The sequence below is a fragment of the Aquarana catesbeiana genome, linkage group LG01 (assembly GCF_042186555.1).
Source record: "Aquarana catesbeiana isolate 2022-GZ linkage group LG01, ASM4218655v1, whole genome shotgun sequence".
Lineage (NCBI taxonomy): Eukaryota > Metazoa > Chordata > Amphibia > Anura > Ranidae > Aquarana > Aquarana catesbeiana.
In genome coordinates, this window is record NC_133324.1 from 831,366,636 (window position 1) to 831,391,241 (window position 24,606).

The following is a 24,606-nucleotide window of genomic DNA, read 5'->3' on the forward strand; positions in this document are numbered from 1 at the left end:
CTATGCCTACATGCATTTGTTAGTAGGTGTTCCTCATTCCCATCTCAAAATGTTGGGGGGTATGGACTTGAGTCGATCTGCATTTCAGCACACTTGTAAAATACGGGTCGACACAGACACATAAAGAAACAATTTTTTTTTTGTGTGACCTGTTCACACTACAGCGCTTCGTTGACCAGCGTCAAATTACAACACGTATGCATTTTAACAAAACGCTGGTCAACACAGCATTGTAGTGTGAACAGGACACACAAAAAAAAAAAGAATTTTTTTTTTTAAATGTGTCTATGTGGTGAGTGACCTGCATTTTACTAAAATGTAGATCAACGCAAGTTAAAACACGCATAAAATAGATGGAAATGTACATCCATTTTCCCTTTAGCTGGAACTGCTGCACATCCAAACTGTTGATCATGTATTCAGTTTACATAATACAGGGTGATCAGGGAAGGTCTGCACTGTGTTACCATTGCCCTTTTAAAGTTTTAGATTTGACATTGCCTCTTTAAGAGGAGCAATGCATGCTGGGAGAGAGAGGCTCACATGGAGTGCTGGCTGCATAGGACATATGTAGGAAGGTGAGAGAACACTGTGTGTGTTGTCAGTGATCACACTGCTCTGTACTGACACTGACACCCAGGAATGATTGGTTATATTATTAGATGATTTCCTCCTATAGATATATGAATGTATAATATTAGGATCACTTGTCTGACACACTCATGGCCAGTCTATGCAGTATGCTGGGATCTAGTTCTCTGCAGGAAGTATCTGACTTGTAACCAGATTGTTCTCTCTCTATCTGTTATGTACATTGTTTGCTGTTTATAGGTAGGAGACAAGAAGAAACATAACACATTACATAATAGATACAGATGTGTTTGTCAATAGATCAGAAAACTCCAGTGTGACCAAGATCAGAAGAGGCAGCATCACATACACGAATATTCCAGATACCGCACACTTGTCGGTTTCATAAACTTTCTTTATGTCTTCATGACCCTTGCTTGCAAAGTCTCACTCCTCTTGCTGAAGTAAACCTGAGATGAGATGAATTGGGGTTGTCATTGCTGACCTCCTTCGAAAATTGTCAATGCCCTGATCTTATTCATTTATAGGCAATTATATAGTCCCGACAATTTACAGTCCTTTACATATTGTACATTTACATCAGTCTGCTCTCAAGGAGCTTCCAATCTCTAAGAACCCTACATACACATACAAGGGCCAATTCAGAGTCAATTAACCACTTCTGAATTTATCCCCTTAATGACCAGGCCATTTTTTTGCAATACGCACTGTGTCGCTTTAACTGACAATTGCGCGGCCGTGCAACATTGACGTTGTACACAAACAAAATCTATGTCCTTTTTTTCCCCACAAATAGAGCTTTCTTTTGGTGGTATTTGATCACCTCTGCAGTTTTTATTTTTTGTTCTATAAACAAAAAAAGACCAACAATTTTGAAAAAAAAACTATATATTTTTAACTTTTTGCTATAATAAATATCCCCCCAAAAATGTAAAAAATAAAACAAATTTCTTCATCAGTTTAGGCCAATATGTATTCTTCTACATATTTTTGGTAAAAAAAAATCGCAATAAGCGTACATTGGTTTGCAGTTATAGCGTTTATGGCATTTTTATTATTAATTTTTTTTTTTTTTTTTACTAGTAATGGCGGTGATCAGTGATTTTTAGTGGGACTGCGACATTGTGGCGGACAGATCGGACACTTTTGACACTTTTTTTGGGAGTCATGTTGGAACAGTAAGGAGCCCAAACTATTCTCACAGAGCTAAAAATAGCCACTGATTACTGTATAAATGACACTGACAGGGAAGGGGTTAACACTAGGGGCAGACTAAGGGGTTAAGTGCTTCCTAGGGAGGTGTTTCTAACTGTGGGGGGAATGGACTGGCAGGGAGTACAGAGAGATCGCTGTTCCTGATCACTAGGAACAACAGATCTGTCTCTCCTCCCCTGTCAGAATGGGGATCTGTCTGGTTACATTGACAGATTTCCCCCCCCCTTCTGGCTCTCTGTGGAGCGATCGTGGGTGGCTGGCGAGGTGCCATGGGCGTGCGCGCGCCTGCTATTGCTCTTATAGCGTCCGACGTACACCTACGGCGATTCGCTTAGCCGTAGGTTTCTATGCAGAGCTGTGCCAGATTTTGCACTCTCGAGTATTAGTAAATCATCCCCAGAGTCTAGCAGTCAGTAGCCCATGGAAATTTTCTGATAACGGGTAACTACAATGAAACATTTTTTTGTTTAATGTAATTAGATAAAGCCTAGTACGGCCAGCAATATCTGTTTTTATTTTTATTTTATTTAATTTTTTAAATTTGCACCATGTTCTTAGGAATTCAGAGTTGTGTTGTCATGTCAAAGAGAAAGGTAGGAGCTCATTATATTTCTGGCACATCAACTGTTTTTCGGGCACTTGCTGCATGTTTAATGTAGCACTAAATGCATTCATTTTTTGTGAATAGAGAGAGTATTATAACCCCTATCAGTTTTTTTTTTTTCCTTTTTACATTTGCCATCTGATTTGCCATCTGTGTCCAGTGAGGATATTTCCTTTTACTTCCCGTCCCATAGACACAGCAGGAAGTGATGGGGAATCTCTCCTACATGGGGAAACCCCTAGCTGTCACTCAGGTCATCAGAACTAGTGTCCTCATTGGAAGATTTCCCCTCTATTTCTCTTCTGGTGACAACTCAAAACTTAGAATGTAGAATGACAACACTGATCAGGACAAACACAGAGCATGAATCTCAGGGACACAAAAAGCAATAACTAATGATACCTGACAGGCATTCTAATCCCTCTCTGCTCTATCCAGGATCTATCTGTTTTCCCTTTCTTATGCTTTAGTTACATAGTAGGCGAGGCTGAAAAAAGACACAAGTCCATCAAGTCCAACCTATGTGTGTGATTATGTCAGTATTACATTGTATATTCCTGTATGTTGCGGTCGTTTAGGTGCCTATCTAATATATTTTTTTTAATTATTGATGATTCTTGCTGAGACCACTGCTTGTGGAAGAGAATTCCACATCCAAATCGCTCTTGCAGTAAAGAACCCTCTAAGCAGGGGTCTCCACATTATCTAAACAAAGGGTGATTACTGCCCTTAAGACTTTAGGGGGCTAGACTGTGGCCAGTGAGGGGAGAAAATGTTCTGGCATTCGTGAGATTAAACATTGCCTCCAGCTTGGTGATCAGTGAGAATAAAAAAAATACATAGTACCCATGGTCACTAGGAGGAATACTGTCTCATCATTGCTACTCTTGGGAGGAATAGTGTCCCATCATTGGTATCAGTGGGAGGAATAGTGCTCCATCTGTGGTTGTATTGGGAGAAGTTTTGCCCCATTGTTGATGACAGTGGAAGGAATGCTGCCCCATCTGTGGTGTCAGTGGGAGAAATACTTGTAGTACCCTATTGTTGGTGTCAGTGGAAGTAATAGTGCCTTATTGTTAGTGTTAATGGAAGGAAAAGTGCTTCATTGGTGTCAGTAGGTGGGATAGTGCCTCATTGTTGGTGTCAATGGGAGGAGTAGTGCCCCATTGTTGGTGTCACTGGCAGGTATAGTGCCCCTTGGTTGGTGCCAGAAATAGTGCCCCGTGGTTGGTGCTAGTGGGAGAAATAGTGCCCCATTGTTGGTGTCAGTGGGAAGAATAATGTCCCATTGTTGGTGTCAGTGGGATGGGATTAATAGGGCCCTGTTGTTGCTGTCAGTGGGAGAAATAATGCCCCATCGTTGTCTGTGGAAGGAGTAGTGCCCTATTGTTGGTGTCAGTGGGAGGCGTAATGCCCCAATGGCTGGATTCTGGCAAGCAAAGGACCATAAATGGCCTGAGGGCTGCAGTTTGGAGACCATCTGCGTTTAAAGGGATAAAACGCAGGGAAATGTGCATTAATTCCCGGGATGTTCGAATTATTTCTTTTGTCTTCACATATGATTTTAATAACCATTTTCAAATCTTGCCTTACATTTTAATTTATTACAGGACCTTACAATCTTCTCCAGATATATCTTTGTAGTAAGGATGTGTAAGACATGAACAGCGACCACCATAAACTTAAAAGCTGGAATGTAGCAAGGCCTTTGCGGGATGATACAGAGCTGATCATAGACGGTATTTGGAGAGATGAATGCTTTCAGCCCACATTGCACTGGAAGATGCCTGCGTCTATGGAAGTACAAAATCCGTACATTGAACACACATCTGTCTGCTCAGAAATGGTTGGGAGGCACGCTCTGTGGAAGTCATGGTTTATTGCAAAACATCCAATCTACACATTTGAATCTGGCTGTGCACTTTAGTACTAAAAAGGTAACAATGGTTAAGCATGCAATTTAACGCCTTTAAACAATGTTGCTATTATCTTTAAAATCTTTTTTTTTTTTTTTGCCCAATCCTATCTATTGATGCACCTGTGGGCCATCTCTGTGATGTCTTTTAATGCTCAATGGGACACAAGGATAGCTTCATACTAGTGTCTGTGTTTTTGGGTGGCTTGTTTGGCATAAAGTCACTGACCTACCTATGTTTTCACCTATAACCTTCAGAAGCCTACCCATGACACAAAGGTTTCTATAAGAACTCACAAGGAACTGAACTCTAGAAGCTGTTACCACCCCCCCTAAAAAATGACAAACATTGGGCAAAGAGTTACCCACTAGTATTGCCTGTGGTCTTCCTACTGGTCAACCTTCCCCCATTACTGCCATGCCATGCCATGCCTTGTTCTACACTGTGTCTGCACCACATAGGCTATTTTAGTAGAGGCAGGGCCTCGCTCTCTCATGTCAGAGCCTCCAGTAAGGAGAACAGTGAGCAGCACAGTAATGACATCCCTGAATCTCACGCCAAATCTCATGAGACTAGCAGCACAGCAGAGCCTTAAGCTGACCATACATGGATTGGAATCTGACCAGTTCAGCAGGGACCAGCCGAGATTGATCCATGTATGTACAGGCTGATTGTACCCAAGTCGATCCATTGATCAACTTGGGTACGGCCAGCCTGTTTGATTTTTTTTTTTTTTTTTTACATTTGATTACTCTCAGTGGCTAGCAGTAATCATTGTGTTCCGCTGGCCCGGGAAAGCTCCCGTGTCCTACTCCTGGTGGAAGAAAAGAACATCAGCTTACCTATGGGCTGACTCACAGTGCAGATATACTGCTATGAGGCTGAAGGCACAGGAATGCCTAGGCTTCCTCATACCAGCACTGCTGTTTTTCAGGATAGATTCAAGATAAAAGCTACATTGTTATTTTTTTATTTTTTTAAAATAAACATGTTAATATTACCTGCTTTGTGCAATGGTATTGCACAGAGCGGCCCTCGAACCTCCTCCTGCTGGCACTCTCGGCTCCTCCTCTTCTGTGTGTGCCCCTATAGCAAGCCGTTTGCTATGGGGGCACACATGCGGGCTTGCTCTCAAGCTGGGCTGCGAGCGTTCATAGACCTGTCCCCCACTCCCTCCTCATAGGATTTGATTGACAGCAGAAGGAGCCAATGGCTCCCATTGCTGCTTCTGTGTCATGTTAGGAGAGGAACACAGAGCAATGGACAGGCACAGTGCTGGATTGAGATAGGAATCAGGTAAGAATAAAGGATTGTGATGAGGGGGCGATGCTACTACTACCTGAATGCATAAGGATAAAAAATGTCTTGGCTTTAGAACCACTTTCACCTCTTCACAACCACACTATAGCCAGAAGACGGCTACAGAACAGTCGCATATTTCTGGGAGGGCGTCTATGGATGTCCTCCCATGATCGTGCTGCTCGTGTGCCCCCCTGCGGCGTATAAATAACAAAATTTAAAAAGTGTAGCGCTGTGAACCCTAAATACAACCTTTAGGTTAATACGGTGATAAAACCAAGGGATATAAAGTAGTAATGCAAAGTGTCAAACAAATGAGTACATGCAATATGATATGATCAAAAATCATACTGATAAATTGCATAGACATAAATATCTAGTGTAAATAAATGTGACAATGGGTACAATTAAATTACCGTACATATATGCTTATATAAACAACGTGACATCAAAAAATGTAAAGAGAAAAAGTGAAATTAGGAGAAAAATATGAAATAACCAGTGTAAATGAAAACACCAATGTGCAACCAAAAATTAGAGGCACCAGTCCGGACATATGTTAGAAAAAATATATATGGAAAAGTCCAAAAATATGAAGGGTATTTTCAACACCGGGACCAATAACCCTTGGACATCGACAATAGGAACTGGAATAGTAAGAGAGCCACCACCGAAGATCTCAAGGAGGCTTACCAGATGTTGGTGACTTGGAGGGGCATATACCACCCAAGTCGTAAAGGCTTTTACACCAGAGAACTGGAGAGGTACATCTCTTTAGGCCACGCTCATGGATCCTAAATCGGGACAACAGCTCGGCACCAACGGTCTCAGACACCAGCATAATGGTAACACTCCAGTAAGGGGCTCCAGGCCGGTATTTATATCCCATGCGAAAATAAATGAAAAACTCGCATAGGGGGATACCATATAACAAAGATTTATCAAAAGAATAAAAGGTAAACCCACATGGTAAAAGTCATCAAAAGTATACAAGAACAGTAGCGGTATGAAGTGGGTCCACCCGACGCGTTTCCGCTAAAAAGCCGTCATCTGGGGCCCCCCCTGCGGCGCGCATTGGCAGGGATCTGTGATCACTGTGTCCTTAGCCAATCACAGCGCCTCTAAACCACATGATCAGCTGTGATCAATCACAGCTGATCACAGTGTAAACAGGATTTGGCAGTTATCGGCATTCCTCTTCTCACAATGACAGTGCGTGAGGAGAGCTGATAACCAGCAAATTCTCACAGGGGACATGCACACAGATAATTAGGGCACTGATCTGCAGTGCCCTTATTATCAGTGCAGCCCCAACGGTGCCTACCAGTGCTGCCAATCAGTACCCATCAGTGCTGCCTGCCAGTGCCCATCAGCGCAGCCTCATCAGTACCCATCAGAGCACATCAGTTTATAGGAGAAAAAATATTTATTTACAAAATTTTATAACAGAAACTAAGAAAAACGTTTTTTTTCAAAATGTTCGGCCTTCTTTTGTTTGTTTAGCAAAAAAAAAAAAACCTAGTGGTGATTAAATACCACCAAAATTAAGATCTATCTGTCCAAAAAAATGCAAAAAAATGTTGTTTGGGTACAGTGTTGCATGGCCAGGCAATTTTCATTCAAAGTGCGATTGGCCTGGGCAGGAAGGGGGTGAAAGTGCCCAGTAGGCAAGTGGTTATTGCATATGATGCATTGAGGTACAAAAAAATTATGAGTTTAGAAACGCTTTAATTGATCGCCCATGATGCATAAATTCTACATGGTTAGGTTGATTTGAACATGGTGGGTATGTGTCCCTTACTTGCATTCTTCAGCTAAAAGTCCATCTTTAAGATGCTGTCATACTCTATATAAATTACAGACTCCAGCTATGAACAATAAATATAAGTTCAATGTTATTTCTGTTGCATTATCATGTCAAATTTTGTTCCATTTCTGTGTCATCTCTTCCAGGAAAGAATTGATATGTCAGAATATAGCACTGAATATATTAGGAATTTTAGTATAATAGCCCATGTGGACCATGGTAAAAGTACTCTTGCGGACAGACTGCTGGAAATAACTGGTATGACACTTCTTATATATGTATTTTTGTTTTTCTTTAAGAACTTCAGCCCCGGAAGGATTTACCTCCTTAATGAACAGGAATTTCTTTTGCGATACCTCACTGCATGGCTTTAAATGACTATTTGTCGCTGGTTGTCAACACCCCGAGCCAATTTTTCAATCGGCTTTGGGTGCAGGCGCCGGCATCTTCACTAAGGCTGCTTTCACACTGAGGCGCTTTACAGGCACTATAGCGCTAAAAATAGCACCTGTAAAGAGCCTCTCCATTTACTCCAGTGTGAAAGCCCGAATGCTTTCACACTGGAGCAGTGCGCATGCTGGACGGTAAAAAAAGTCCTGCAAGCAGCATCTTTGCAGTGCTGTAGGAGCGATGTATACACTGCTCCTAAAGCGCCCCTGCCCATTGAAATCAATAGGCAGCGCCGCCGAACCGTCGGCATGCGAGCGTTTTTAACCCTTTTTCGTCCTCTAGCAGGGGTTAAAAGCGCCCTGCTAGTGGCCGAATAGCGCCGCTAAAACGACAGTAAAGCGCTGCTAAAAATAGTGGCGATTTACCGCTGATGCCCCCAATGCCTCAGTGTGAAAGTACTCTAAGACCCCTTTCGCACTGAGACGCTTTACAGACGCTATAGCGCTAAAAATGGCGCCTGTAAAGCGCCTCTCGTTTCACTCCAATGTGAAAGCCGAGTGCTTTCACACTGGAGCGGTGCGCTGGCAGGACGCTTAAAAAAAAAAAAAAAAAAAAAAAGTCCTGCAAGCAGCATCCTTTTAAGCGTTGTAGGAGCGGTGTATACATTGAAATCAATGGGCAGCGGCGCTTTTAACCCTGTTTCGGCTGTTAGCGGGGGTTAAAAGCGCCCCGCTAGTGGCCGAAAAGCACCACTAAAAATAGCGGCGCTTTACCGCCGACGCTCGGCGCTGCTCAGTGTGAAAGTGCCCTTAGGGAAACCAGCAGTGAAGGCTTCACAGCCAGTTCCCTACTATGAATACGTGAGACGCTCAGAGCTTTCTGAATGGTCACGCCTTCTTCTGGGACCTGTGTGTGTCCCAGAAAGGGGAAGGATTGTTGCGGCCCGAAAGTGGGACCAGGTCCCCCCCCCAAAAAAAAATGGCAAATGTGGCAGTGGAGGGTGCGAACAAGCAGAGCTTTCGCTTTAAGCTCAAAGAAGGTTGTTAATGCGAGGAATAATCACACAAATTGGCAGATGTTCAATGACAATCCAGCTATTATATACATTGTTGCACCCTATTGTGACACCAATAATTTGTCTGGATACTAGCTTGTCTGCTCTTACATCTGCATTGTCTAAAGATTGTACAATTAGATAGTGTTCAGGGTCAGATCTATGTATTGTCATGTTGAGCTCATTGGACAGAGGGTTTCCCTTAAAAAAAACTGCTTGAAATAAAACACATCACTTTTAGTAAAGTAGTCCTTGAAATCTCTCTTCCCTTAGTGTAGTCCACATGTTGAATTGCTTGGCTTCAGCACCACTCCTGAATTCTTTACTTAGCAAATCCTGCCCAGGCACTGCACAACCTTTACAGAAAAAAGTGCTGACTGCACCCAGCTTCTACTGTTCATGTGCGTCTTTCACCTTCTTCATTCCTATGGATGGTCTGTACTAATGGCAGCCCTCAATTATCCAAAATAGAATGGCTCCAGCTATAGAAATGAATAGATGAGAGTGGACCTTCTTTTTACAAAGGCTGTATATGGCAGGGCTGCAAAGTGATAAACTCAGGAGCAGGGCAGGAGGCAACTATTTTGATATTTGGATGTATCTGCTAATGCCACAGTGTAAATCTTGCTGTGTCTCTACTCAGGAGTACATTGCCAAGCCATAGTCACTTGTCCACAGGGAGAAAGAAGCTAAAGCTAAAGAAGGTACTGTTCTCTCCAAAATGGCCTTGAAGCCTTCAGTTGGGGGCACCTGTGTTTATGGTTTTAAACTACTGTGCTAACTAATAGCTGACACTACTGTGAACATATGACCCAAAGTGTTCTCATGTATATAATGTACATGCAGATACCAATCTCTTCTGACTAATATCTGCAGTAAAACAAATTTTGCAATTAGTGTATCTAAACCCAAAGACACAACTTTAATACATTGTAGCTTACCAAGTCCTTAGATGTGGTGGCTGCTATAGCTTTATTTACTCAGGTTCTTTGTTTCCTTTTATTTTTACTTGAGCTATGCTCACTCTTCCACTGAATCTATGGAGAAAGTCATGGTTGTCACCCAGGCTGCACTTTAAACATGTCTGCCTTTGTTCAACTCCATTACATGGGGAGATTAGTAGCTTACAGAAGGAAGATAACATTGTATTATGCTTCAGCTAACAGGAAGTGACAAGGACACTGCATTCCTGGCAGGATCAACAGGTATTTACTGTAAGTGCCAATCAGTGGCTCCCTTCCAATCCCCTCACTGGTTTCCGCTAACCCGATACATAACATTCAAAATTGTAACCCCATACAAAGCTATCCACCATTCTGCCCCGAGCTACTTTATCAACCGCTTCTCAAAATATCACTCCACTTCTCCCAAGAGCTGCCTCATTACCTCCTCCCATACGTTTCTCCAAAACTTCTCTAAAGCCTCTCCCATCTTCTGAAACTTCCTTCCCCAGTCTGTGTGGCCATCTCCTAACCTGCCTGAAAACTCATCTCTTTAGGGAAACCTATCTCACTTTCACCCCAAAACTTTACTCCTACCTTCTTCATCAGCTCACCTTTCAGCTATTACTATTTGTACCACTAGACCCTCCTTTTTAGATTGTAAGCTCCCACAAGCAGGGTCCTCCTAATCCTCTTGTATCAATCCGCACTGTAACTATTGTGCTATCTTCTTTTATTTTGCAAAGCGCAGCATAAACTGTTGGTACTTTATAAATGTTGCCTCCTAACAATAATAATAATGTCCTTGGCTTGAAAAGTGAAAACAAATGCAGCCACAACATCGAAGGACTGGTAAGCTGCAATGTATAATATTTTTGTCCTTGGGTTTAGTTATGCTTTAAGGAAATGACACTGTAATCATCCTTTTGATCTGCTTTAACCATATTAAACAAAAGTTCTTTTTCTTCATGTCAGGGTGTATACCTAAAACCTCTTCCAATAAGCAAGTTCTTGATAAGCTTCAGGTGGAAAGAGAAAGAGGCATTACAGTGAAGGCTCAGACGGCATCGCTTTTTTACACTTATGAAGGAAAAAAATACCTCTTAAATTTAATCGACACACCTGTGAGTTTTTTCTTTACTCTGCAAAATGTTTGACACCATTTCATGTAATTACTATATTCTGTTAAACTCCTCTACAAGTTGGAGACGCATCCTTGTTTTTTTTAGATGTTCTTTGTAACTGACTGACTGCATTGCTATGATACAAAACAAAATACCTGCTATATGTGGTGTTGCTACTGCTCAGGACATGTGCACAAATTTGAATATTTGTCCCAGTGTTCTTTTTCCTTCTCAATACCTATTAACTGGATAGGTGCAATAGACGGTATCTATTCCTGCCCCCTTATACTACATCATGTAACAGGTGGCACAGCTCAAACGAAAGCTCTCTTTACATCATGGGAGAGATGATTTTCACTTGAAGGCTAACAAGCAGGAGTAGAATTGCTAGCCAGAACAAAACTTTTGTCTACATAAATCTGCTGGAAGAAGCTGGATCAATAAAAAAAAACAGCATCCAGTGTTGTACACACAAAATACAAGATGTAAACAGTATGCTAATCAACCTTAAAGCGGGGGTCCACCTATCTATCGTTTTTTTTTTTTTTTTTTGAGTTCATTCACAAACTTTTCTTCTCAGCATTACATACTCGCATATTGTGTGTAATATGTCCGCCTGTGTCAGATTTCGTCGGAAAGAATAACTTATATTATTCACTGCAGGCGGTTTCCATCTTCATTGTGGGCATTTGAAGCCCACAAGCATTTATTTCCTGGATGTGGTGAATGCTGTGCTCCCAGCATTCACCGCTCGTTCCCGCACATGCTCAGTGGCATCCTGGAAAGCCTGAGACTAGCTCCCAGGAGTCTGGGAGAGGCTAGAAACACGCCTACTCCCACGGGAGGAGAACCAGGAAGTGCAAAGAAGAATAGAAGAATAAAAGGTAATTACGGCGATTTAAATTTTTTTAAACGGCACGTCAGCATCTAGGCAAGGAAGAGAATACATACAGATATTGTTCAAAATTTGGGTGCAACCCCGCTTTAAGCCTAGTACACGCGGGACGTTGTTTGGCAGCATCGGCCGGTTCAATAGGAGTCGGGCCAACAGAAGGGGGAGGATGGAGGGGGAGGAAGAGGGGGCGCTGAGGGGTCCACCCCCCTGTCAGAACACAATAGAACAGCAGGAGAGATCGCTGTACTAACATCAGATAGTCAGTTGTCAGTTGTTGTTTTTTTTCGTTCAGCCCTGCTGGGTTGAATGAAAAGAACTACTAGTGTGTGCAAGGCTTAAGTGATGGATGAATAGTAAACAGTAGTCATGTGAAGACCTCTGCTTGCAGCAAAACAACATGCAAGCATAGGGCTAAGAGGGGGACATCACATGCAGCAGACATGGTTAGGAGATGTGGCAGCACGTTTCAGGGTGGGTACAACCCTTTCTTAAGCCCAAGGGCTTGAGGAAGGGGCATACTTGCCCTGAAACATGTGACGCCCTCTCTCCTTCCTTTTTTTTTTTTTTTTTTTTCTTTTACATGTTTGGTTAGCAGGATTTACCAAAAGTCCTGCTTCTGTGATTGCAGACGCTGTCAGTATGAATTCCCCAAGATTAACATTACCTGTCTCACTTGTTTTTATGGACTTTTCCATGGACTTCTTTATATTATTACAAGGACTTTTTGTTTTACATTTTTTTTTTTCCCTCCTTGGCTGTTTTTATTGTTACATCGAAAAAATTTAACCTGGGTAAATATGTGGAGACTTTGAAGTCTGCTTTTATTCACTCCTTATAATCTAAAAAAAAAAAAAAAAAAAATATGTTAAGACCCGTTTCACACTGGGGTGGTGCAGGCGTTAGCGGTAAAGCACCACTAGTTTTAGCGGAGCTTTACTGCTGTTATAGAAGGGGTTAAAAGCGCCCGCTTAGCGCTGCTTTTTAAAGCGCTTTTAAGGCGCTTTGAAAGCAGCGCCCATTCATTTCAATGGGCAGGGGTGGTGGAGGAGCAGTGTATACAGCGCTCCCACACTGCCCCAAAGATGCTGCTTGCAGGACTTTTTTTTTCCTGTCCTGCAAGCGCACTGCCCCAGTATGGAAGCACTCAGGCTTTCATACTGTGGCTGCAGAAGAGGCAGTTTACAGGCACTATTTTTAGCGCAAAAACACCTGTAAAGCGCCTCGTGTGAAAGGGGTCTAAGAGTTCCTATAATGCATTACTTTGGCTTTAAGCGAGCCACACACGGATCAAATTTTAACTGATTCCTCCTGCATTGGATGAAATTTAAGCATTGGCCTTGTCAGCATCAGCCAGCTCAACAAATGATTTAAGAAAAGCCTAGGACAGGTGGAAAATTATCGGGTGAATAGTGACTCCATTCTATACAGGTACTGCTCAGGTATTCTGACAGTCATGGGTGTTGTGGATGTCAAAATACAATAACTGACAGGGGAGGTGCCTCCTTCCAAGTTTAGGTACTGAATGATGACAAATCTACATGTGTATGGCTAGCCTTAGGCAGGCCTCATACCTTACAGTTCTCTGCAGCAGTGCTTATTGGGGAATAAAAGTCACACAGCTGCATGATAGCGGCCAAGGGCGGCTGCAGCAAGAATCAGTAGGTTTTGGCTGCACACTAACTGTCCACAGCTAATTGACCAGTTTGTATGCAGAAGGTTGGTGCGTCGAGAATGGCATTTTGCTGACTCTGAATGCAGCAAACTATTTGCACTCTATTGCCTGCTTAAATGTAGTTCTACAATATCTCACAAAAGTGAGTACACCCCTCACATTTTTGGAAATATTTTATTATATCTTTTCATGTGGCAACACTGAAGAAATTACACTTTGCTACAATGTAAAGTAGTGAGTATAACAGTGTGAATTTGCTGTCCCCTCAAAATAACTCAACACACAGCCATTAGGGTCAAAACCGCTGTAAACAAAAGCAAGTACACCCCTAAGTGAAAATTTCCAAATTGGGCCCACTTAGCTATTTTCACTCCCCGGTGTCATGTGACTCATTATGCCCCATACACACCAACGGAAAATGTGTGATAGGACCTTGTTGTCGGAAATTCCGACCGTGAGTAGGCTCCATCACACATTTTCCGACACACAAAGTTTGAGAGCAGGCTATAAAATTTTCCGACAACAAAATCCGTTGTCGGAATTTCCGATAGTGTGTACACAAATCCGAAGCACAAAGTGCTCAGAATAAATAAAGAGATGAAAGCTATTGGCTACTGCCCCGTTTATAATCCCGACGTATGTGTTTTACGTCACCGCGTTCAGAGCGATCGGATTTTCCGACAACTTTGTGTGACCGTGTGTATGCAAGACAAGTTTGAGCCAACATCCGTCGGAAAAAATCCTAGGATTTTTTTGTTGGAATGTTCGATTAATGTCCGACCGTGTGTACGGGGCATTAGTGTTGCAAGGTCTCAGGTGTGTTAAATTTGGTGTTATTGCTCTCATTCTCTCATACTGGTCACTGGAAGATCAACATGGCACCTCATGGCAAAGAACTCTCTGAGGATCTGAAAAAAAGAATTGCTGCTCTACATAAAGATGGCCTAGGCTATAAGAAGTTTGCCAAGAACTTGAAACTTAGCAGCAGCTCGGTGGCCAAGACCATACAGCGGTTTAACAGGACAGGTTCCACTCAGAACAGGCCTCGCCATGGTCAACCAAAGAAGTTGAGTTCACGTGCTTGGCTTCATATCCAGAGGTTGTCTTTGGGAAATAGATGTATGAGTGCTGACAGCATTGCTGCAGAGGTTGAAGGGGGGTCAGCCTGCCAGTGCTCAGACCATACGCCGCACACTGCATCAAATTGGTCTGCATGACTGTCATCCCAGAAGGAAGCCTCTTCTAAAGATGGTGCACAAGACAGCCCGCAAATAGTTTGCTGAAGAGAAGCAGACTAAGGACATGGTTTACTGGAACCATGTCCTGTGGTCTGCTGAGACCAAGATAAACGTTTCTTTATCGTACATCAGGGGACACAGAGCCTTAAGTAATTACTTAATGGGTTATAGGCTACCTTCAGGTGTTGACACTGGTAAACCCAATCAAGGGATGCATACCTGCATGTCCCTATATTTCCCACTCATCAAAGGTTTCTGCGGTTCGAGTTAAACAGCAGCATTTCCAGTTTGTAGCCCTGCCCTTCGGGCTAGCCACAGCACCTCAGGTGTTCACCAAAGTTCTGGCCCCACCTCTAGCCAGGTTAAGGGCACAGGGCATAACAGTTGTAGCGTACCTAGATGATCTATTACTAGTAGATCAGTCGGTGGCTCATTGGAGCAAAGCGTATGCACTAAAACCAACTATCTGACGTGTTGGGTTGGATTCCCAACCTAGAGAAATCTTCCTTCAATACCGCTAAAAAAGCTGGAGTACTTGGGTCTGATCATAGACAAAGCCCAGGAAAAGGTGTTCTTGCCTCAGGCAAAGATCAACTCCGTAAGAGAGTTGGTGCGGAGTGTCAGGACAAATGGCGATCCCACCATTCGCCTTTGCATGAGGTTACTAGGAACCATGGTGGCTTCATTCGAAGCAGTTCCCTATGCCCAGTTTCATTTAAGACTTTTGCTAAACAGTATCCTGTCTGCTTGGAACAAAACAATTCAAACTTTACACTTGCCAATGCAGCTGTCCCCAAGAGTGTCCCAAAGCCTCACTTGGTGGTTACTAACCCAGAATCTGTTAAAAGGAAAATCCTTCAGACCAGTCATCTGGAAAGTGGTAACGACGGATGCCAGCCTTTCAGACTGGGGAGCAGTACTAGAAAGGACAACTGTCCAGGGACAGTGGTCAAGAACCGAAAAGAACCTTGTCCATCAATATCCTAGAGATTTGGGCAGTACGTCTGGCTCTAAAGACCTGGACTTTCAGATTACGGGATTGTCCTGTCAGGATTCAATCTGACAATGCCACTGCTGTGGCCTATATCAATCACCAAGGGGGCACCGAAAATCTCTCAGCGCAGAGAGAGGTGAACCATATTCTTACTTGGGCAGAAAGGAATGTTACGTGCCTATCGGCAGTCTTCACTCATAAAGAATTGGCAGGCGGACTGGTTGAATCTCCAGCAGTTATTCCCAGTGGAATGGTCTATTTACCCGACATATTTCGGGCTGGTTGCCAAGGATGGGGGACTCTGAACGTAGATCTTCTAGCATCCAGGTTCAACATGAAGTTAGTCAACTTTGTGGCCAGAACAAGGGATCCATTTGCATGCAGAACAGTTGCGTTGGTGACCCCATGGGATCAGTTCTCACTGATCTATGCATTCCCCCCCCTATTCAGTTGCTGCCTCGACTTCTTTGCAGGATCTAGCTGGAAAGAAAGCCGGTAATTCTGGTGGCACCAGCATGACCCAGAAGGTCATGGTATGCCTATGATATATCATAGGCAGAATTCTTGCCTTTCTACAATTAGGGGTAGAACTTAAATTGGCCTTGAGTACTATTAAAGGCCAAGTCTCAGCTTTATCTGTCTTATTTCAAAGACAACTTGCTACTCATTCTTTAGTCCGGGGTTTTATACAAGGGGTAACGCGGCTTAATCTGCACGTCAAACCTCCCTTGAATCCTTGGGACTTAGTTTTGTCTGTGTTACAAAAAACAGCCATTTGAACAAATGCAACATATTCTCCTAGTCCTTCTGACAAGGAAGTTGGTATTTTTGGTTGCTATATCCTCAGCAAGGAGGATTTTGGAATTGGCTGCTCTTTCTTGTAAAGAGCCATATTTGATTTGTCATGGGGACAGAGTGGGGTTCCCCCTTTTTTTTTTTTTTTATGAAAAATGGTTTCAGGTTTTACGTGAACCAAGATATTGTCCTGTCATCGTTTTTTCCAAAACCACGTTCCAGGGAAGAAGAGTCACTACATTGTCTTAATTTGGTGAGAGCAGTAAAGATCTATTTTAAGGCAACTGCTCAGATTCGTAAGACTGATGTCTTATTTATTCTGCCAGAGGATCCTATGAAAGGACAGGCAGTGTCGAAATCCACTGTCGCTAAATGGATTAACATGTGGAGTGGGTGGGTCTGCTTTGTAACATAATTTTGCACATGTGTCACCAGTCAGGTTGAAATCTTCAAGACAAGTTTGAGTCTGATCTGTTACTGTGTTTAGGCAGCTTAGTTGAAATTAGCAGTAATATTTAATGTATCTGACTTTCTGTATGTTAAAAGCAGCAAGGATCCTACAGTAGATGTTTTGGGTATAGCTCTCCTGTAGTACAAACCGGTAAGAAAAGGGGTATCCAGATCACCAGATTTCTGATAAAAGTGAGCAGAAAAGTGGACGGATACACTGTACCATTATATCCATAGAAAATACAGAGTAGATATGTTATGTGATTTATATGTGTTTTATGGCCTTATTTCCACCTCCTATCTTTTTAAAAGTAGTTTACAATGAATTTTTCAACTAGATTTAGTCTATAATTGTTTTCTTTCCTTTTTAGGGCCATGTTGATTTCAGCTATGAAGTCTCTAGGTCTTTGTCTGCGTGTCAAGGTGTCTTACTTGTGGTTGATGCAAATGAGGTACTTCTTGTTTATTTTCATTTCACAAATGGTTGGTTATAAATCCTACAACAGTCTTCCATTGCTGCTTTTACTATTTAAAGTAATGAAATGACAGGAGTTATAGAAACATATAGCGAATGCAGAAAGTGGTGCGAAAACACTTTTATCAAACCTCAGTTATTATTTATAAACAGAGTTTTTCCACTATTGGTAAACCATGTACCACTGTCAAGGCCTTTGCAGTATATAGAAAACACCAGTAATTTTGTTTTTGATGGCGTTCATGTATCATCTGCTTTACTTTTAAAACTTAGAGCTGGACATCTAATCCTGCCACCACTGGACTCTCTGTTTAGTCTAATATTCATATCCCCCGAGTTTTTGTTATAGATTCCCTTCTTTGCATTACACACCTGGTTTTAGAGATGGGCGGCTTTTATTTAAACCCACAGAAACAGATCTGATTGGTCTACATTTTAGATCAGCCTTTTGTCAACCTTTTCAGCACAGAGCAAAACTTTGAAATAATAATGATCTGGTCTCAGGAAACCCGTGATAAAAATGACTAGGTCTACAACTCCTAACACATTAGTGAGATGGTCAGTGCGAAGAAAGCTTTTTACATATGCGGTGATTGGAAAGAGTTACCCCTTACAGATAGCTAGGGAGCATTAGTGTCAGCGGGAACTTATCTTAGAGGAAGAAATGGCTCATTGCTCAAGGAACCCCTAGCAACCTCTGGAGGAATTCTAGGGTTTCATGGTACCCTGGTTGGGAAACCTTGTTTTAGATCAGGGGTCTCCAAAATGTATAAACAAAGGCCCAATTTACTGTCCTTCAAACTTTAGGGGAGCCTTACTGTGGCCAGTGTGGGAATAAAATGTCCTACCATCAGTGGGAGTAAACAGTGCCCCATCATTGGTGTCAGCGAGGATTAGTGCCCCATCATTGGTGTCAATGGGAGCAATAGTGCCCCATCATTGGTGTCAATGGGAGCAATAGTGCCCCATCATTGGTGTCAATGGGAGCAATAGTGCCCCATTATTGGTGTCAATGGGAGCAATAGTGCCCCATTATTGGTATCAATGGGAGCAATAGTGCCCCATTATTGGTGTCAATGGGAGCAATAGTGCCCCATCATTGGTGTCAATGGGAGCAATAGTGCCCCATCATTGGTGTCAATGGGAGCAATAGTGCCCCATTATTGATGTCAGTGGGAGGAATTGTGCCCTGTCATTGGTGTCAGTGGGTGGAATTGTGCCCCATCGTTGGTGTCAGTGGGAGGAATTGTGCCCCATCGTTGGTGTCAGTGGGAGGAATTGTGCCCCATCGTTGGTGTCAGTGGGGGGAATAATGCCCCAAGGGCTGGATAAAAGTAAGCAAAGGGCTGCAGTTTGGAGTCCACTGTTTTAGATCATGCCTTGTGTACTGCCTGGTAGGTAACACTAGAGGGAGCTCCTACTGACGTTGAGGTTATGCTCACTAGTGTGTTACAGTAGCTAGCAATCATAAAGGTTTTTTTCTACAGATCAGAACTGTCCCACTGTGCTACTTTTAGATGCATATCCCAGTACCCAGAATGAGGGTTTATATTACCATTGGGGCAATATCATAAACACAGAAAATATGAAAGTCCAAGGACCAGGAATGAGAAAAATGTTTTGGATTCAAAAACTTTCAGTTTTCAGTGCTATAATTACCATTTACAGATATGAATATACAAATGACCCATAGGTACAAACCTTAAAGTGGAAATTTAGTCCTGATAGGTTACTTCAGGCTGGCCCTTTTTGCAGGTATAGCTATGTAAAACATTAAAAATACAGTCCCTTGAAATTTTCCACATTTTGTCATGTTACAACCAAAAAACATAAATGTATTTTATTGGGCTTTTATGTGATAGACCAGCACAAAGTGGCACATGATTTTGAAGTGGAAGGAAAATGCTAAATGGTTTTCAAAATCTTTTACAAATAAATATGTGAAAAGTGTGGCATGCATTTGTATTCAGGCCCCTTTACTCTGATACCCCTAACTAAAATCTAGTGGAACCAATTGCCTTCAGAAGTCACCTAATTAGGGTGTGTAATTTAATCTCAGTATAAATAAAGCTGTTCTGTGAAGCCCTCAGAGGTTTGTTAGAGAACCTTGGTGAACAAACAGCATCATGAAGGCTAAGGAACGCACCAGACAGGTCAGGGATAAAGTTGTTCGAAGTTCAAAGCAGGGTTAGTTTATAAAATAATATTCCAAGCTTTGAACATCTCACGGCACACTGTTCAATTGATCATCTGAAAATGGAAAGAGTATGGCACAACTGCAAACCTACCAAGACATGGCCGTCCACCTAAACTGACAGGCCAGGCAAGGAGAGCATTAATCAGAGAAGCAGCCAAGAGGCCCATGGTAACTCTGGAGGAGCTGCAGAGATCCACAGCTCAGGTGGGAGAATCTGTCCACAGGACAACTATTAGTTGTGCACTCCACAAATCTGGCCTTTATGGAAGAGTGGCAAGAAGAAAGTCATTGTTGAAGAAAGCCATAAGAAGTCCAGTTTGCAGTTTGCGAGAAGCCATGTGGGGGACACAGCAAACATGTGGAAGAAGGTGCTCTGGTCAGATGTGACCAAAAGTTAACTTTTTGGCCTAAAAGAAAAACTCTATGTGTGGGGGAAAACTAACACTGCGCATCACCCTGAACACCCCATCCCCACCATGAATCATGGTGGTGGCAGCCTCATGTTGTGGGGATGCTTTTCTTCAGCAGGAACAGTGAAGCTGGTCAGAGTTGATGGGAGAATGGATGGAGCCAAAGATTGGGCAATCTTATGCAGCGTACACACAGTCGGACTTTTCGACCGGACTTGGCCGACGGGCCGAATCCGATCGTGTGTGGGCTTCACCGGACATTCAACGGACTTTTCCAGTCGCAAATCTGACGGACTTTAGATTTGGAATATGCTTCAAATCTTTACGTCGCAACTCCGCCGGACCCAGAAATCCGCTCGTCTGTATGCTAGTCTGACGGACAAAAAACGACGCTAGGGCAGCTATTGGCAACTGGGTGTCAACTTCCTTATTTTAGTCCGGTATGCGTCATCACGTACAAATCCGTTGGACTTTGGTGTGATCATGTGTAGGCAAGTCCGTTCGTTAAAAAGTCAGTTGAAAGTCCGCTGGAAAGTCTATCTGACCAGTCCGGTCGAAAAGTCTGACCATGTGTACACGGCATTAGAAGAAAGCCTGCTCAAGTCTGCAAAAGACTTGAGACTGGGGTGGAGGTTCACTTTCCAGCAGGACAACAACCCTAAACATACAGCCAGAGCTACATTGGAATGGTTTAGATCAAAGCATATTCATGTGTTAGAATGGCCCAGTCAAAGTCCAGACCTAAATCCAATTGACAATCTGTGGCAAGACTTGAAAATTGCTGTTCAAAGATGCTCTCCATCCAATCTGACAGAGCTTGAGCTATTGTGCAAAGACGAATAGGCAGAAATTTCACTCTACAGATGTGCAAAGCTGGTAGAGACATACCAAAAAAGACTTGCAGCTTTAATTGCAGTGAAAGGTGATTCTACAAAGTATTGACTCAGGGGGCTGAATACAAATGCATGCCACACTTTTCACAGATTTATTTGTGAAAAATTTTGAAACCATTTATCATTTTCCTTCCACTTCACAATTATGTGCCACTTTGTGTTGGTCTATCACATAAAATGACAATAAAATACATTTACGTTTTTGGTCATAACATGACAAAATGTGGACATTTTCAAGGGGTATGAATACTTTTTTCAAGGCACTGTAATAATAATACTGTTTTTTTTAAATCTGGTAAGGCCCTGTCTAGCCCTGCTCTGCACAGCCTCAGTTGTTTGTATTCTCGGCACTGTACCTCAAATCAGAGCCACTATAGGCCGATCAGCTGATGGCTGTAAGTTTTACTGATGCTGAAGGGGGAAGAAAGCAACGGGAATGACATAGACTGTATTGAGGGAATACAGGATTGGGGAGGGAGAAAAGAAAAGCAGGAGAGGGGACAGGACAAACTCTCAGGGAGCCGCAAAAGAGTTAAACTTACAAGGATAGTGTCTTACCTTATTTTCTGATATTCTTTGGGGTTGATTTACTAAAACAGGAGAGTGCAAAATTTGATGCAGCTCTGCATAGAAACCAGTCAGCTTCCAGGTTTTATTGCCAAAGCTTAATTGAATAGGCTGAAGTTAGAAGTTGTTTGGCTACCATGCACAGCTGTAACAGATTCTGAGTGCACCAGTTTTAGTAAATCTACCTCAGTCTGTGTGATTGAAGTAACTGTTCTGGGCTTCAACAAAATGGCAGCCTCCCAGCAAGAAGAAACAGGAGCAAAGCTACAGGAGACAATTTACAACGCACACTCATTTTGGTAGAATAATTATTAATGTGTAATGTTTGTTCTTTTGTTAAAAAAACATTAATTGTTACCAAACTGTTATAGGTAAAGTTCCACTTTTAAGCAAAAGAAATAGAAGATAATTGTAGAAGGCAGTAGTGACAGTAAGAGTAGTAGAATGCAGCTGTAGTACTGGGATGCAGTAGAGGTAGTAGTAGTAGTAGCCAGTTTTGCCTTCCTTGAGCAGGTCCTTCCCCTATTACCGACTTACCATACCTTGCTCTGCTCTGTGTTTGAGTGGAGCCAGCCAACTTGGTAGAGGCAGAGTTTTGCTTCCTCACATCACAGCCTCCAGCAAGGATAACAGTGAGAAGCACAGTAGCGACATTATCGGATCTCATTCCGAATTTCTTAAATCTAGGCAGCAGAGCCTTAGATCTCACACTATGGATATACAGCTTCATAGGAGTGCCTCATTATCCTAACATACCAGGAAATGCACTACTGTTTTTCACGGGGAATTTAAAACAAAAGGGAAACATTTTCAGGGTACTGCTTAGCGACAAATAACATTTCTAAATTTTTCCTATAACATAGAAAAAACTTTGAGTTCAGTTCCATTTTAATAAATTAGCCTAACGCTAAATTTAAATTCGGGAAGTTACTTTTGGCCTTGTCCAACAAAGGTTTCCGAGACCCACGGCTAGCATGATTCTGTGTGTAATGAAATCAGAGCACTTCACCATACAGAGACAACAAATCCCGGGCCTGTCAGCTAGTTCTGTTAGGTTTTAGCAATAAATAGTTCAGCAGGTGATCGTATACAAGTCACACATTTACAGGCCATAACCGTTTTAATCTACCATGGACAGAAACAAGTCCCACTCCGGGGCTTCTTTGACAAATGCAAGTTTATTGTATTGTAAAGAGGAATCTAAGAAAAACACTTTTCCATCTGTTGCAGAATTTAGATCAACTAATAAAAAGGAAAAAAAAAATACACTTCAAAGCAACAATGGGGTAAAATATAGAATTCCTGTTTATTACAAAGCAGCAGTGATGTACAGCACCAGAAGGCAAATCATTTATCAGTTTACTAGGCTTATTGCAGAAAAGCATTTAGATGTTTCAATATTGCTGTATCTTATTTTGTCTTCCTTCAGGGGATTCAAGCACAGACTGTGGCAAACTTCTATCTCGCTTTTGAAGCACAGCTTTCAATTATTCCTGTCATAAACAAGGTAAAGAGCTTACAAAGCCGTACCCGCCATCAAACCAAAGCCTTCAGTCTGGGAGCGGATGAGATGGTAAACATTGTCTGGATTCTTGCAGTTCAGAAGGAGAGCGCAATTTGCTGGCAGACACATAAATGAAGTAGTTGTTAGGCTGAGCAGGGTTCATGCAGTACAGTTTTTGTCTCTCTCATTCAGACATGCTCCAAAAAAAACTAAACTTGCTGACCCTGAGGTTGATCTCAACCTGAAAAATTTGTTAACGAGTCAGATCTCACACTGTTGCAGTGCCTTAGCACATGTGCATGGACGTTCATTGTGGTTCTAAAGTCAAAATTTTTTTTTTACCCTTCTGCATTAAGGTAAAAAACCTTCCACTAGCTGTTCCCCCTTCCCCCGACACTTACCGGAGTCCTTCTTCGATCCGTAACTGTGCCTGGCTGCGGCTCTTCTCTTCCCTCTTACTGCTCTCACAGGCTACACTGAGAGCAGTGGGAGCCATTGGCATCTACTGCTGTCAGTCAAATCATGTAAGGAGGGAGTGGGGAGGCTGGGCAGAGCCTCTCTGTGTGTGTCTATGGACGGACACAGCCCAGCTCGGGAGCCTGCAGCTCACAACTTGCTATGGAGGCACATGCGGAAGGTGAGAAGCAGACAGACAGTGCCGGTGCAGGACTCCAGAAGAGCAGGTAGCGGATAGGAATGGGCCGAACACTCCCCCGGTTCGGTTCACACCAGAACATACCGAACAGGAAAACAGGCAAAACAGGCCGAACAGGCAAAAAATTCGTCAGAACACACGAACGCCGTTAAAGTCTATGGGACACGAACATGAATAATCAAAAGTTCTCATTTTAAAGGGCTTAAATGCAAGCTATTGTCATAAAAAGTGTTTGGGGACCTGGGTCCTGCCCCAGGGCACATGTATCAATGCAATTTTTTTTTAAAAAAACTGGCGTTTTTTCGGGAGCAGTGATTTTTTTAATGCTTAAAGTGAAACAATAAAAATGAAATATTCCTTTAAATATCGTGCCTGGGGGGTGTCTATAGCATGCCTGTAAAGTGGCGCATTTTTCCAGTGTTTAGAACAGTACCACAGCAAAATGACATTTCTAAAGGAAAAATTGTCGTTAAAAACTGATCGGGGCTGTAATGAATTGTCAGATCTCAGCAATATAGATAAAATCATTGAAAAAAAGAGCATGGGATTCCCCCAGTCCATTACCAGGCCCTTTGGGTGTGGTATGAATATTAAGGGGAACCCCAAACCAAAATTTAAAAAAAAATTGCGTGGGGATCCCCCTAAAAAATCCATACCAGGCCCTTCGGGTCTGATATGGAAATTAAGGGGAACCCTGCGCCAAATTAAAAAAAAAAAATGGCGTAGAGGTCCCCCTCAAAATCCATACCAGACCAAAAAACAGAAAGGGATCCATCCCCTTTTGCCTGGGTGGATCGGTGGGCACATAGAGTAGAGCGGGCTGTGTCCATGTCTGCTCTGCATATGCAGAATGGACATGGACCTGTCATCCGCCCGCTCCACTCATTGTGGCCAAGTCGCTTAAGTGGCCCTTCGCTCTT

General features: G+C 42.6%; 1 protein-coding gene across 1 annotated transcript in view; it reads left to right on the top strand.

Annotated features, from left to right (window-relative positions):
* The first annotated feature begins 496 nt into the window (after positions 1 to 496).
* GUF1 (GTP binding elongation factor GUF1) overlaps positions 497 to 24,606 on the top strand; it is a 91,597-nt gene continuing 67,487 nt past the window's right edge. Inside the window, exons 1-6 of the mRNA XM_073608491.1 lie at positions 497 to 578; positions 4,021 to 4,347; positions 7,579 to 7,690; positions 10,793 to 10,941; positions 17,357 to 17,437; positions 22,957 to 23,034. Of these exons, the coding sequence (XP_073464592.1) occupies positions 4,162 to 4,347; positions 7,579 to 7,690; positions 10,793 to 10,941; positions 17,357 to 17,437; positions 22,957 to 23,034 (606 nt within the window). The 5' untranslated portion in view covers positions 497 to 578; positions 4,021 to 4,161. The remainder of the gene's footprint in view (positions 579 to 4,020; positions 4,348 to 7,578; positions 7,691 to 10,792; positions 10,942 to 17,356; positions 17,438 to 22,956; positions 23,035 to 24,606) is intronic.